Source organism: Sceloporus undulatus, chromosome 6 (assembly GCF_019175285.1).
Source record: "Sceloporus undulatus isolate JIND9_A2432 ecotype Alabama chromosome 6, SceUnd_v1.1, whole genome shotgun sequence".
Lineage (NCBI taxonomy): Eukaryota > Metazoa > Chordata > Lepidosauria > Squamata > Phrynosomatidae > Sceloporus > Sceloporus undulatus.
In genome coordinates this window covers 79,000,127-79,014,011 of record NC_056527.1, presented here as the reverse complement: position 1 = coordinate 79,014,011, position 13,885 = coordinate 79,000,127, and the positions used below count along the sequence as shown (strand labels likewise).

At 39.5% G+C, this 13,885-nt stretch overlaps 2 protein-coding genes across 3 annotated transcripts in view; both read right to left on the bottom strand.

The window, feature by feature from the left end:
- Positions 1-3,296, bottom strand: part of SMYD1 (SET and MYND domain containing 1) — a 36,608-nt gene extending 33,312 nt beyond the window's left edge. For both annotated transcript variants that reach the window (XM_042472927.1, XM_042472928.1), the window contains exon 1: positions 2,882-3,296. In XM_042472927.1, the coding sequence (XP_042328861.1) occupies positions 2,882-3,003 (122 nt within the window). In that variant the 5' untranslated portion in view covers positions 3,004-3,296. The remainder of the gene's footprint in view (positions 1-2,881) is intronic.
- Positions 3,297-13,435: 10,139 nt separating this feature from the next.
- BTC (betacellulin) overlaps positions 13,436-13,885 on the bottom strand; it is a 65,380-nt gene continuing 64,930 nt past the window's right edge. The window contains exon 7 of the transcript XR_006104516.1: positions 13,436-13,572. The gene's annotated coding sequence lies outside the window, so the exon portion shown is untranslated. The remainder of the gene's footprint in view (positions 13,573-13,885) is intronic.

Below are 13,885 nucleotides of genomic sequence, written 5' to 3'. Positions count from 1 at the left end.
CTCATAAATCATCATTCCTGCATATCGCTGAATGCCATGGTAATAGTTGTGACATAAAACAACTAGCAAAATTAAAATTACATCTTTTAATTATAATGTCATACACACAACCTCAGTGCATCTACATATGCATAGTTTCATTTGCTTGAAGTGAAAATTTGGTAAACAGTGATTTTTTAAAGAAAATTTTAAAAAAATATTAAAACTTAATTTAAATTTTTTTATTTGATTTTTTTTTAAATCTGGGCCTCTCCTTTCTCCTCCCACTGCACCTTGCCCCACTCACATAATCTTTTCAGTATTTAATGGGGCACAGATGAATGCCACAGCCTGTTAATGTTGAAAGGCAGATGTCTGAGGAGCAGTGGTGCCACCATCCCTTAGGTAAGCCCCTGTTGTCTCCAATGGCACTGTGACCATGTGGATGTACCACTACTGGGGACAATGGAGGCTGTCCCTAATGGTACAGTCACATGCACACACCACCATTGGGAACAACGTGGGCTTGCCATATGCAGATGCTTAAATCCACAGATGGCAAATCTGTAGATACCCAAGTCCCACTGTACGTAGATTTCTCCATTGGAGAACTCAAGAATTCTGTCTACAAAGAATTCTAAGTATCTCACCAAACTACAATCCTTAGATTTCCACAGGATGGAATCATGGCACTTAATGTGGTGTCAAAATGCTATATATACTGTGCAGTGTGGATACAACCATTTGGATCAATTCACCTCTGTCTAGAAACTTGAACAACCCTTTCACAGGGGTCGCCTAAGACCATCGGAAAACACATATTTGCATGTAGCAATGAAAATATTTGTATAGTTGGGGGTCACTACAACATGAGGAACTGTATTAAAGGGTCCTTGGCATTAGGAAGGTTGAGAAGCACTGCGAAGAACTAGTATCATCCAAAATAACTGCATTTGTAACATTAGGAATACAGCGCGCCCATGTCATACGCGGGCGCGCCTTACACGACTTGAGCATATGCGCTCAAGCCGCGGGGCATGCGCAGGGCGGAAGGGACGGCGCGTCCCATTCAATTGAATGCCGCCGCACCACCGTGCACAAGCCCCATTGTTTACAATGGGGCTTAAGCATAGGCGGAATTCGCCTTACGCGGAGGGATCCGGAACAGACCCCCGCGTAAGGCGAGGGCCCACTGTATTACTGTACAGAGCTATGTGTGTTTTATGACTTCCACAATCACAATAATCCCTATTCCATTAACAATTCTTTCACCATAACCTTCATAAGTAATGATGTAAGTTTTTCTTGGGTGTAGGACAGTAGCTTATTGCATCATGGCAAACAACCATTGCTCTTCTGTACATACAAATGTCTTGACTGTAACAGGAGACACTAGGAGATGATGCCAACACATGATAGATTGAGACCAACATTAGAATGTGTTCTTCAGTTTCCAGAACATTGCATTCTGGAAACTACTGGTGACACTTAGTGGAGGGGTTGAACTCCTGGAACAAGTGACATATCATGAATTGCATTTAGATCAGGGGTAGGAATCAAGAAACCTTCCAGATGTTGCTGAACTGCATCTCTCAGCATTCTTTGTCATTGATTATACTAAGGCTGCTGGAAATTGCAGTCCAACAACATCTGGAGATCTGCATGATTCCCATTCCTGGTTTACATCCTTCTGATTTTAAAATATTTGGGAAAATCTCTTAATAATCAGCAAACAACTTGGGAATTCTAGTTTTCTATATATTTTTAATCTACCCAGTCTCTTACAAGAAGAGAATCTCTTACACGGTTTGAAGTCAAACTCTTTGTTTTGTTTTAAATATATACTCGTCCCTCCACATTTGTGACTTTGACTTTGCAGATTATTCGTGGAGCTTATTAATATGTTTTCTCTGGAATATCTAGGTCCTCCAGCACAACTCTATGCTCAACTTGAACCAAAAGTTGAACTACAGGACCTAGAGATTCCTATAGCGAACACTCCACTAGGTATTTGTAACTCCTCCAGTGCAATTCTATGGCAGATGTTGACCACAGAAGTGCACTGGAGGACCTAGAGATTATTAGAGATGTGTTCTCTCAGATAAAAGCATGGTTTTGTTGTTATTTGTTATGTTATTTGTTATTTCACATTCACTGGGGTCCTGTGCCCCTAACCCCAGTAAATATGGAGGGATAAATGGAAACACTAGAGCTCTCCAAGAAAGAATTATAAGTACCCCACCAAACTACAAACTCCATGATTCCTATGGGATGGACCTATGACAATTTAATATGATATCAAACTGCTGTAACTGTGTGTCTACTCAGCACCTGGCACCAATGCTGATCGCAAGTTCGATTCATCAGTATGCAGCATCTGAGCCATTTTCTCTTATGGGTCAAGATGCAAGCAAAAGGCTCTTTATATCTCCATCCCACTCCATGTACACCTGTGTGAACAGGAAGAGAGATTCTGTCAGAGGTCTGGGTGAATAGGAGTCAAGAAATGAGGGCTCCAAGGGAATAATTAGCATTATTCCAAGAGATGAACTGAAGAGGTTTGCCCATGTCTTGAAGTAAGAGGCAGAACTGCACAGAAATCCTATGTTTCTTGTTGGGAGGATGAGGCCAAGGGTTAGGAACTTGTCTAAGGCCACTCTACAAGTTTCCAGCCAGCTCAGTCTCTTAGCCACTCTGCTAGTTCACTCTGGACTAGATCAAGTTCCTAGGAGCATCTCTCCCATCCTGAAATGCCCATCTTCTCATTAATAATCTACTGTATATAGCAAGTCATATAAAATCCTTCTGTTATGAATTCCAACCAGTCAGTTCCACACCAGCTCTCTGCCGTAGTTACTCCCTGCTTCACAGCGACACCATAGTTGATTTTTTTCCATCTTACCTGTCAAATACTACTGCAGCATAGGCTCGTTCTGCAAAAATTACATCTCCTGCCCAAAACTCCTTTGCTGCCTTCAGTCCCCTGCCTTTGCCTTCAGTCTCGAACACTTCCACTGTGTCCATGCCTCCTTTTGTAACCTTAAGGTATCCAAGCTTTTAGCCCAGGACAATTCCAAGTGACTCAAATCTCTTATCAGTCCTGCTCTTTAAAGGCTTCCAGGCTTCCAAAGGACCACTCCTATAAATGGGCTGTCTCTCTACACCTCCCAACTAGCATTGTATTTCCATAGGGAAAGGGGGGAGGAATTATTCAGTTTATCAAAGTGTCTTTATGGGAGATGGAGGGAGACAAAAGGTCAGCTACAAGTGGTCAGTGTTTGCTTCATTGCCACAATGAAGAAAAACAACCAACCTTCTTTTCTAAACTGGATATTCTTGGGCTTGAAAGAGCCACAAACATTTAGTTTACACTCTTCTGCTAGGAAGATAATGTGTGTTCTTGAAAGTATTTTTAGAAACCACATGCTTCTGCCTGTCAGGGGCCAACAGCTGAGAAAGTGCGAAGTAGTATGGCTGGTATGCAACGCGCAGGAAGATTCAATGCTATCTGCTCTCTTTTAAAAAGAAATTAAACAATGCTGCACTTGTCTTACACAAGAGACTTGTGTGTGTCGCTGTATTTTGGAAGATTGCAGACTGGAAACATCCTTCTTGTAAGCATAGCAATTGCTCACAAGACACCAGATGAACGTCTGGTTGAAGTGGGTGGAAGGAACTAAAAGGTCTCACAGAAATCTGGCACCTCTTCCTAAAGCAGACGTGACATCTTTGCTCATCCCTTGGGTAAATGTTAGGATATACTCAAGCCAATACCAACCTGCTCAGGAGTATAGGTAGGTCTTGTGTGCTAGAATAACCATAAAAAATAACATCCAAGTTAAGCCAAATTCTGTGTTCTGAAACAGATTAATTCCACAACAAATGTGCATGGTTAATGCTATTATTCATATTTTATGTTCAACTTTCAGTATTCTGCATAATTTTCCACAACGCCACTTCCTAACAAGGATGGGCAATAGTTTGTATTGATTTACAAATCCAAAATTGACACAAATCTTAAAAGAATAAATCAACGCAAAATTCTGAGAGTGGTTTTTGAGCATATGAGGGAGCAATGGGGAAGCGTAACTGTAATAGATCAAGAATATGATAAGGAGTAATGAATATTAGGAAAATAAAGTGACGAAGTGAATTAGGCATTCGTAGTGAGGTCAAATGATAAAGGAATAATTAAAAGGTTATAGTCTAATATGGTATAGACTATGAAACTAGAAGGTTTACTCGAAAAAGCTTAAAGATGTTTTATAAAAGGGATGCAAGGAAAATGGAAAGATATTAGAGAGGAAGGAAGTTAAGAAAGTATGAAAGGGTACAGAAGATTGAGTGTTGATAGGATGAAGGGTAGTTAGGATCAAGAGAAAGCGGATAAGTAGTAGAAGGTAGGAGAAAGGGTAGAAGGTTAGAGTAGGAAGTGGATGTATGAAGGGATAGATAAAAAGATTAGTGAGGAGACTGAGTGTTTAAGGAGGAGTAGGTGATGAAGGAAGAGAGAGTTGAAGTAGGATAAGAAGGAAGTAAGAAGGTTAAGAGCAGGGAGGAAAGAAGGTTTGGGTATGGTATATGTATGTGAAATGGATGGCGTTTGTATGTGGGGGATTGTTTGTTTGTTTTCTTTTGTTTAATTAATTGTTGGATTGTTTGAATTAATTACCAATAAAAATTATTTTTAAAAAACCAAATCCAGATGTTACTGAACTATGGCTTCCATCTGCCTTAACCAGAGTATCTAGGGCAGCTGCAAGTTGCAGTCCAAGGATGTTTGGAGGGCCACAAATCGCCCATTCCTTCTGCAAAGGCTAATTCTGCACTCACACCTGCCGGTTATGTTTAAAATGTGAGGAAAGAACAATACATTGCAGTGATTTGGCAGCAATGCTGTCTGGATTCTTCATAAAACTGAACGAACAAACAGTATCAGTTCTGTAGAAAAGAAAAGCTAGCAGGAAAAGAAATGTATGACAGCCATGCTCACTTGGTAGCCTGCAGTATGTGATTTTCACAGCACACGCGCACACACACGCACATCTTGTTATAATGGAACTTTCCTTGTTCAGACAATTTCAGTTCCAGCAGCTTGCAGCATACTATCTTCTCCAATATACTCTGGGCACAGATGAAGTGTATGGAACCTAGTGGCATTTATTTTGTTAATGGGTTTTCTCCTTTTCTTCTTCAAGTGGAATGCCTTCCAGGTTAGCAAACACATACATACCTCAAACAGACTTGTGTGCATGTGTGTGTGCGTTGAATTTTTTATTTAGTCCACAGAACTGTCAGCAACCAAAAAGATACTGGGATGGAGTGAGTGGGTTATTCACAGCTCTTCCAACCCAGAAATAAAAATACTGTATAGCATGGTATAAATGCATCCTTTATATGTCTTCTTCTTCTGGATTCACTATAGGATTGTGGGTGTGCACAAAAATGCAGGTGATAAGAGCTCTTGTGAATTAAAATGCATGGAAAGGATCTGGAGAGGATTTATAGATTTGGAAGCCTTTATAGAACACCTTTTCCTCCCTTCCTTCCAGATCTCAATCTCAGCCACAAAGCAGCTAGTCCAAAACTAAATACACAGAGTTTTCCGCTTATATGCTCTTTTTCATGATCTTCTTAAACTTATTAACTTTTCAATGTATTGTTGGCAATTATAACAATTGTTCTGATCTTGACTAATTCCTCCATCTATTTGTCTTTCTAGAGAGGTGAATTTAACACCTGAGCATTAGCAGACAGAGAAACTGAAGCTTCTCGTCTGCTTACTCTACCCTATTCTTTTACTCCCCCCCCCCCACCACCACCACCTTATAAAGGCCTGTTACAGACTGCCAAAATAAAGCTGCTTTGGGTCTCTCTGGAGGTAAGCTATTTAAATGATGCATGGGTCCTAAGAATCCGGAAGCTGCACTCCAGTGCTTAGGAATCCAAAGCTGCACTCCAGTGCTTAGGAATGGAGTGTGGCTTTGGTGCAACCTCCGGACTCTTAGGACCCATGCATCATTTAAATAGCATACCTCCAAAGAGACCCGAAGCAGCTTCATTTTGGCAGTCTGTAACATGCCAAAGTTACCTTCCCCTTCTTCCTTCCTAGAAAGGTATGCTGAGTAATCATGGACTTTAAAACAAGGTCTCCATCATCCCTCCTGTTTTATGTTGCAGCAGGGATAAACCTATGGCCTTCCAGGTGTTGTCGAACTACAACACTTATCATCCCTGATTATTGTCCATGCTGCTCCATTATGTTTTTTTCTATACATTTTGAAAAATCCCAAGATTAGAAAGGAGAAAACTGAAGGAAAACCTTTAATGGAAATAAATGTCGTGCTAAAAGTGCAGGTTGTTAAATGCCAGCTGGGGCACTGATTTCAAGACAAATCACAGCTACAAAACTAGGCATAAACTTGACCTGTTGGAGGTGGGGTTTATTACTGAATTTATGTATTATACCACTGGTACGGACATATTCCACTAATTTGTTGATTGCATTTTTATCTCAGGTCAGAGTGTGTTTGTTTGTGTGTGTGTGTGTGTGCCTTCAAGTTATCTGACTTATGGAGCCCCATGAATTCTATAGGGCTTTCTTAGACAAGGAATTAGGCAAGGTGGTTTTGCCAGTTCCCTCCTCTAAAATAAAGCCTACAGTTACCTCCTACCCATTCAACTTATATGCAGAACATATTGTAAGAAAAGTCCTGGACACAGAAGAAGGAGGAGTGAAAATAGGAGGGAGTGTTTAAGATATGTAGATGACACCATAATACAAGCAGAAAACTTCCCAGACCTGGAACAACTACTAAGGAAGATCAAGTGCAAAAGCCAAAAAATGGGACCTAGAGCAGATTAAGCCACAAATCTCTCTGGAAGCCAAGATGACAAAATTTACATTGTCATACTTCAGACAGATCATAAGAAGGAACTACTCAGTGTAAAAAAACAATAATGCTAGGAAAGGTGAAGGGAAGTAGAAAGAAAGGAAGGCCACATGCTAAATGGATGGACTCTGTTAAGGTGGTCATGAGTATGAATGTACAGGAACTAAGCAGAGCAGTGGAGGACAGGGCGTCTTGGAGATATCACCATGGATCAAGATTGACTCAAGGGCAGCTAACAACAAAAACATAGTACACTTGGTATTCATTGGTTGTCTCGCGTCCAAGTTCTAACCAGGACTGACCCTGCTAAGCTTCCAAGATCAGGCAGGATCTGGTGCCTTCAGAGAGAACTGAGTAAAATAGCACCATCATGTGGTGAAACATCTGCCAACCACTGTCCTAAAAATCACTAAGAATTCAGAATTTGGCATATCGAAACTTGATATGGCTTTTCTCTGCTGAACAATAATGGTATTACAAAAATAAAGTCACTAATGGTTCTAATTTAAATGAAGTTAATTGCATTAACCAAAAGCAAAGTTAATTCTAATTAATTAAGGTCTCATTGGCTTGAGTACAAAATAGTCACAACTTCATGCATTAAATTTTGAAAAATAGTAAGGGCATCTTTTAGGAAATAGAGGGAAAATACTATATACTTTTAAATTTTAACATGTGTGGAAAATGAGATTTTTGTCAGAGTGTTAATCTGCACAACTATATACTCAGGGCCACCTTAATCTGTTGCAGAAAAAACAACAAAAAGTCCTGTGTCACTTTTAAAGACTGTCAAGTTTTATGTGGCATAAACTTTCATGGCCTGTATCTAAAGAAGTTCATTGGAGTCCACAAAAGCTTATGGCAAATAAAATTTGTTGGTCTTTAATGTATCACACAACCTTTTGTTATTTTCTGAACTTTCTGAGTAACACATATTTCAAGTAGTCAGATTACCAGTCACATCAAATTGTCTTATGGGAGGTATGGACAGAGTTTATAAAAGTTACTTTTTAAACACAGCTTCCAGAATCCCTCAGCAGCATGGTCACATAGGGATTCTAGAAGTTGTAGTCCAAAATAGTAACTTTTACAGGCTTTGGGTATGGACCATGGCAAACGGGAATGTCATGTATTGAGCTAAAATAAAACCCCTCTATTCTTCAAAATGAATGTTGTGTGTCTAGGGAGTGAGGAATGGTTGTGAGTGCATCTGTAGAAGGTAACAGGCAGAATATGCTACAACTTTGTGATTTCTGAAAATGAAGTTTTATGCGGCACATGACTGCCCAATAAAATGTGCTTGTATCAAGATCAACAAGTAGAACGCAAACTGACGCTAACTTGGAGCTTCAATTCTATGCACATCTATTCAGAATATGACTTCTTGGGTTCAAAAAATCTTGCTATAAGCAAAGTGGGTGGAGGACTGCAGCCTTAAATAATAATAATAATAATAATAATAATTATTATTATTATTATTATTATTATTATTATTATTTATAGCTCACCCAATCACAAGGAATCCAAGCGTTTAAAGAGTTTACTAAGAGAGAAGTTCATAATTATTACAACTAATCTCCATCCTTGTGTGACTTTGGGGAAAGATACCATACAAAGTGCCAACTCACTTACTCACCTGCAATGTATAGTAGCCTACAGTGGGTTTGCCTATTGGAAGATTAGTAACCTGCAAATCCAACTGCCTGCAGATTGCCATGCCCTATGTTAGTCAATGGTTGTGTGTGCGCACAGACACACTGATGTGGACATGTGCACATCAACACCCACTGAATATAGGGCAGCATCCACATTGTTTCCTATCTATGGAGGGCCTCAGAACTGAACCCCCATGGATGGGAAAGATCCATAGTACTTGTAAAAAAAAAATCCAATGAATAAGGACTCAGCAAGTATTCATCTCACAGAACACAGCAAACATATTCAGTGGTGATGAAGTGTTACTAATATATCAGTGTAAACAGACTCACACACAGAGTGATCTTCTCCTGGCTGGTAAGCTGCATTTGACTTATTAGCATTCTTGCTTGTTACAATCTACTAGAAAATGCTAGATGTCTTGATTCTATATTAAAACAGGCATTGTTCCCCACCCATACCTCTTTAGATTGAGGGATTTGGGGATCTTTTGCCATTTGTCAGATAATCTGTAATCTGTCTGGGTCTGGAGTCCTCTCATAATCTTTTGGATGCCTGTGTATGTATGGTGGTGAAATCCAGACAGAAAGAGTTAACATGAACACTCCACTTAAATATTCTTAAGTACTGGAATCTCAGGACATTTATATGAGAGAATGAGCAGACTATCTGCTCATTTTAGGCTATTTATTATAGTTATAGATACACAAACATATACTCTCCCCTTAGGGAAAAAAACACAGACACAGCAATGTTTGCACCCATTATTTTCATTGCACTACATTGTGTGTAAGGTCTCATACATTTATTACAATCCATTACAGTGTATGGCAAGTAAGATGTTTCACATTCATAAAAACCTTTCTCTTTGCACCACTTTAGTAGGCTATTTGACAAATAACACTTAGAGAAAAATTACCATCTTATAAAATACAGTATCACTCATCCATTTATCCATTAAGAAATGCCATGTCCGCTGCTGAGGAACTATGTATATCTAAACAGGGACCTGTGCACACATATAGGTTTCCAAGGGTTAATATTCTTGAAATTGTTGTTAGATTGCTAAATCTAACAGCATCCATTATATAAATCCATAATGGACAGTTATTACAATCATACTGGGGTATATATCTATTTAGTATAGCCTAGTTATTTCTCTCATTCTCTCATTCTCTTCTCAGAAACATTTGTTTGTATCAGGATATCTTGGCAGTTTATCATTTAGGAACAACACCTGAAATCTGCTTCTTTCACCAGCCTCCAATTTTCTTAACTTTCTATTTTAGTGGCCAAACTTATAGATATATTGCTTCTTTCGTATGCTGGAGTCAATTCCTGTTTACCTTGTCTGTTGTAGGCAGGTACACACAGCTAAGGTATCATTCCTCCTTTTCAGCTCAAGCTTTATTGCACTGTTTACTCAGATGTATTGTTGCAACCCAACACCAAAGGTCTGTGCTTTCACAGCTGTTCTTCATCATCCTCCCAATGTCAACGCTGCTTTTAAAAACCTGCAGCTTGACAGAGGGCACGGAGGAGGTTAGATGGATTTAAAAAGACTTTGTAAAAAGGAGTTTCTTTGTCAGAAGCTTTGTTAACTGAAGTATGCCTGTATTTTTGCTGCTGCCTTATTAACTGCACATAGAATTAGTGCCATCATAGCTCTGGGCAATATATATATTAACTCCACATCATGGCAATAAATTTTTCATCTACTAAAAGAGACTATTAATGAAGTGATTCTGCTGAAACGTAAACAACACTTACGCATTTGGACTCAAAGCAACTGACATGTTATTGCCTTTAATGCCTCTAATTCCGATACAGAAAACCCTAGCCTTCTCACTTCGTAGTTTATTAATTCAGGTACAGTTTCTGATACAGTGGGAATGCTCTCACTCTGGATTGGCAAATGGGTATATGATGCCAGGGGTATAAGGCCCAAGTTCCACAGAGGGCTGGAGCTACGTTTTACAGCAGCAGATAAGATGTTCTTAGCCCTGACTTCTATGTTGCAAACATCTCATAAAGGTGTAATGGTGAAAGAAAATGAGTACAGATGAGAGAACTTGGACATTCCAACCGCAACCTTCATTAGACAAATGTCATTTGATTTCAGATAAATATGTTTAATCAAATCATGGCCTGAATCCTGTTGAAAGTTCAAAGTAGAGTAGATCCACTGAATCAATAGAATGTCTTTAAATGGATTTACACTGATTCATGTGATCAATAGCATTTATGCACACTCAACTGCTGTAGTTGCGATTACCAATAAAACTCAGTCTTATGTGTGATTGTTAAGACTGGTAAATGTCTTTGTCAAATGTAGCACATGAAAAAACTTTTTAAACATAGTTTTTTGTGGGTTTTCCGGGCGATGAGGCCGTGTTCTGGAAGAATTTATTCCTGACGTTTTGCCTGCATCTATGGCTGGCATCTTCAGTGGGTGGTGGCATACAAATGTGTTGGGTATATATACTTGTGTGACTCTTGGTTGAGATGAAGTGATGTACATGTAAATCTGTGTGTCAATCTGTTGTTGAATGGCAGGGCCTCAAGGTGGGAGGATGTCTGTAAGGAAATCCCCTGACCCTGGGTGGTGTTCATTTGCATGTACTGAGTCTTGATTTTGGTGTGTTTCAGGACTGGTAGCCAAACTTTGTTTCCTTTCAGTATTTCTTCTTTTCTGTTGAAGTTCTCCAGGTGTTTGTGGATATTTTTTAACACTTATACTGGCTAAGTGATTACATTATTATTATTATTATTATTATTATTATTATTATTATTATTATTAACCTTTATTTATGAAGCGCTGTAAATTTACACAGCGCTGTACATACAATCTTTTTAGTTAGACGGTTCCCTGCCCTCAGGCTTACAATCTAAAAAGACATGACACAGAAGGAGAAGGGGGTGGTGACGGGAAAGGGTAAGAGGTCCAGCAGTTCCTCTCAACCTCCGAGGCCTGGACCAAGGCAGATGGACTGGAGGGAGGGCTTGGCTTCATAATGGAAGGTTAATCATTATCCAGGGAAAATATATACTCACAAGTAGAATAATACATATACAGTACATAGCAATACAGGAAATGGATCAATAAACAGCCAACAACAGAAGATCAGATAGTAAGCGACAATTATGCGATGCCTGGGAAGGCTTCTCTGAATAGGATGGTTTTCAACTCCGTTTTGAAGCTGGTTAAAGAAGTGATGGCTCTTGCTTGTGGAGGAAGAAGGTTCCAGGAGTGAGGGGCAGCAAGTGAAAAGGGGCGAATCCGGGATGGGGCAGAGGAAATCCTGGGCTGGGACAGGAACCCTTGACTACCAGAACGGAGGGCCCTGGTGGGAAGGTGAGGAGAAAGAAGGTCTGATAAGTAAGGAGGGGCCAGTCCATGGAGGGCTTTGAATGTCGACAGCAGGAGCTTATACTGAATGCGGAAAGGGAGAGGGAGCCAGTGAAGGGATGCCAACACAGGAGAGATGTGGTCGGAGCGGTGGGTGGAAGTGATAATGCGTGCAGCTGAATGCTGGACAGAGATTAAAGGACGGAGGTGAGAAAAAGGAAGCCCAGCCAGGAGGACATTACAGTAATCAAGTCGTGAGACCACTAGGGCATGGACCAGGATCTTGGCAGTAGAGGCGGAGAGATATGGTCGGATTTTGGCAATATTGTATAGAAAGAATCTACAAGCCTTGGCTGTGGTCTGGATCTGAGGGATACACGACAGAGAAGAGAAGAACTATGCACCCAATTAAGATATGGAAGTGCTTTGTCTATTGGAAAGGGAATCCTGCATTCATCTAAACAAAGTTTTGGACAGATTTCTGTGTTTCACCGCAAACTGGTGAATACAACATTATTAAGCAAATAAATAAATAAGCATGCCTTTATTCCATTGTAAACATATTTAATTTATTTTTAAAAGGTGTCCCCTCCACTAAGCCCTGTCCACACACTAATTAAAGACTAATCAGGTCAGTCCTGAATCAGAGAAAGAGTACAATACTGTAAAATATTATTATCTGAATGTTTTAAAATTAGATTATTTACCTTTTCATAGGTTCAACTTTTATCCATTGTATTTCCTTACCCTTTTGTTGTTAACTGCCTTCACGTCAATCTTGACCCATGGCAACCCTTCTGATGAGACATCTTCAAGACCCCTTGTCCTATACTGCACTGCCCAACCCTTGCAAACTCATACTCATGGTCTCTGTTTCTACATCCCTCCACCTTTCCTAGCATTATTGTTTTTTCCAGTGGTTCATGGCTTCTCATGATGTGTCCAAAGTACACCAGCCTAAGTTTTGTCATCCTGGCTGTCAGGGGAATTTCTGGCTTGATCTGCTCTAGGGCCCATTTGTTTGTCTTTTTGGCTGTCCATGGGATCCTCAGCACTCTTTTCCAGCACCACATCTCAAATGAATTGATTTTGTTCCTATCTTTTTTTTTTACTGTCCAGCTCTCACATCCATACATGATAATGGAGACTACAATGGCTTATATGATTCTAATTTATGTGCCGAGTTCTATATTTTTGCATTTTAGGATCTTTTCTAGATTTTTCATAGCTGCCCTCCCCATTGTTAATCTTCTTTTGGTTAATCTTAATCTTCTTCTGTTGAGATATGTTGGTTAGCACTAGAGTTGATTATGGTGGAATATCATCTGTTCCTCGAGACTTGTTTTTTTCCATTTCTCTTATTGCAGCTTCCACCTCGCTTTTTAGAATTTGAGGTTCACCTTCATATGGCTCTTCATTCCATGTGTCCTTCATGTTGTCATCTCTTTCATATAACTCTTCTGTGTATTGCATCCAATGTCTTTTTATTCCTTCCTGGTCTTGAATTATGTTATTTTTATTGTCACCGAGTGTCACTGCCCTTGGTTTGAACTTTCCTTTGATTTCCCGAATCTTGTGGAATAGGTTTCCGGTTTTTCCCGTTTTGTTGTTGTCTTCTAATTCTCTGCATTGGTCTTTGTGATAGTTTTACCTGAGATAGTTTTAAATTGCTGTAGTAGTTTTAACCCTAAACTCCTAAAAAAGTAAACAAGGTAAGTGTTTCTGGTGCACCGTTACGAGACAACACACAAGTTGAAATATAGCAGACATATAATCTTATATTTGTTTGAACTGTGACATTTATTTGTGCATTAGGAAAAAACCATAACAGCCCTAGTTGCTTATAGTGCTATCATATACATGCCTATGCAGAAATTAGCTCCAGTGGGACTCAATGGGATTTACTCTCTGATAAGCAAGTAAAGAATTGTACCTTTAAATGAGACTATGTACAGTCAGCCCTTCTTATACACGGATTTTTTATACATGGAATCAAGCATCCACGGTT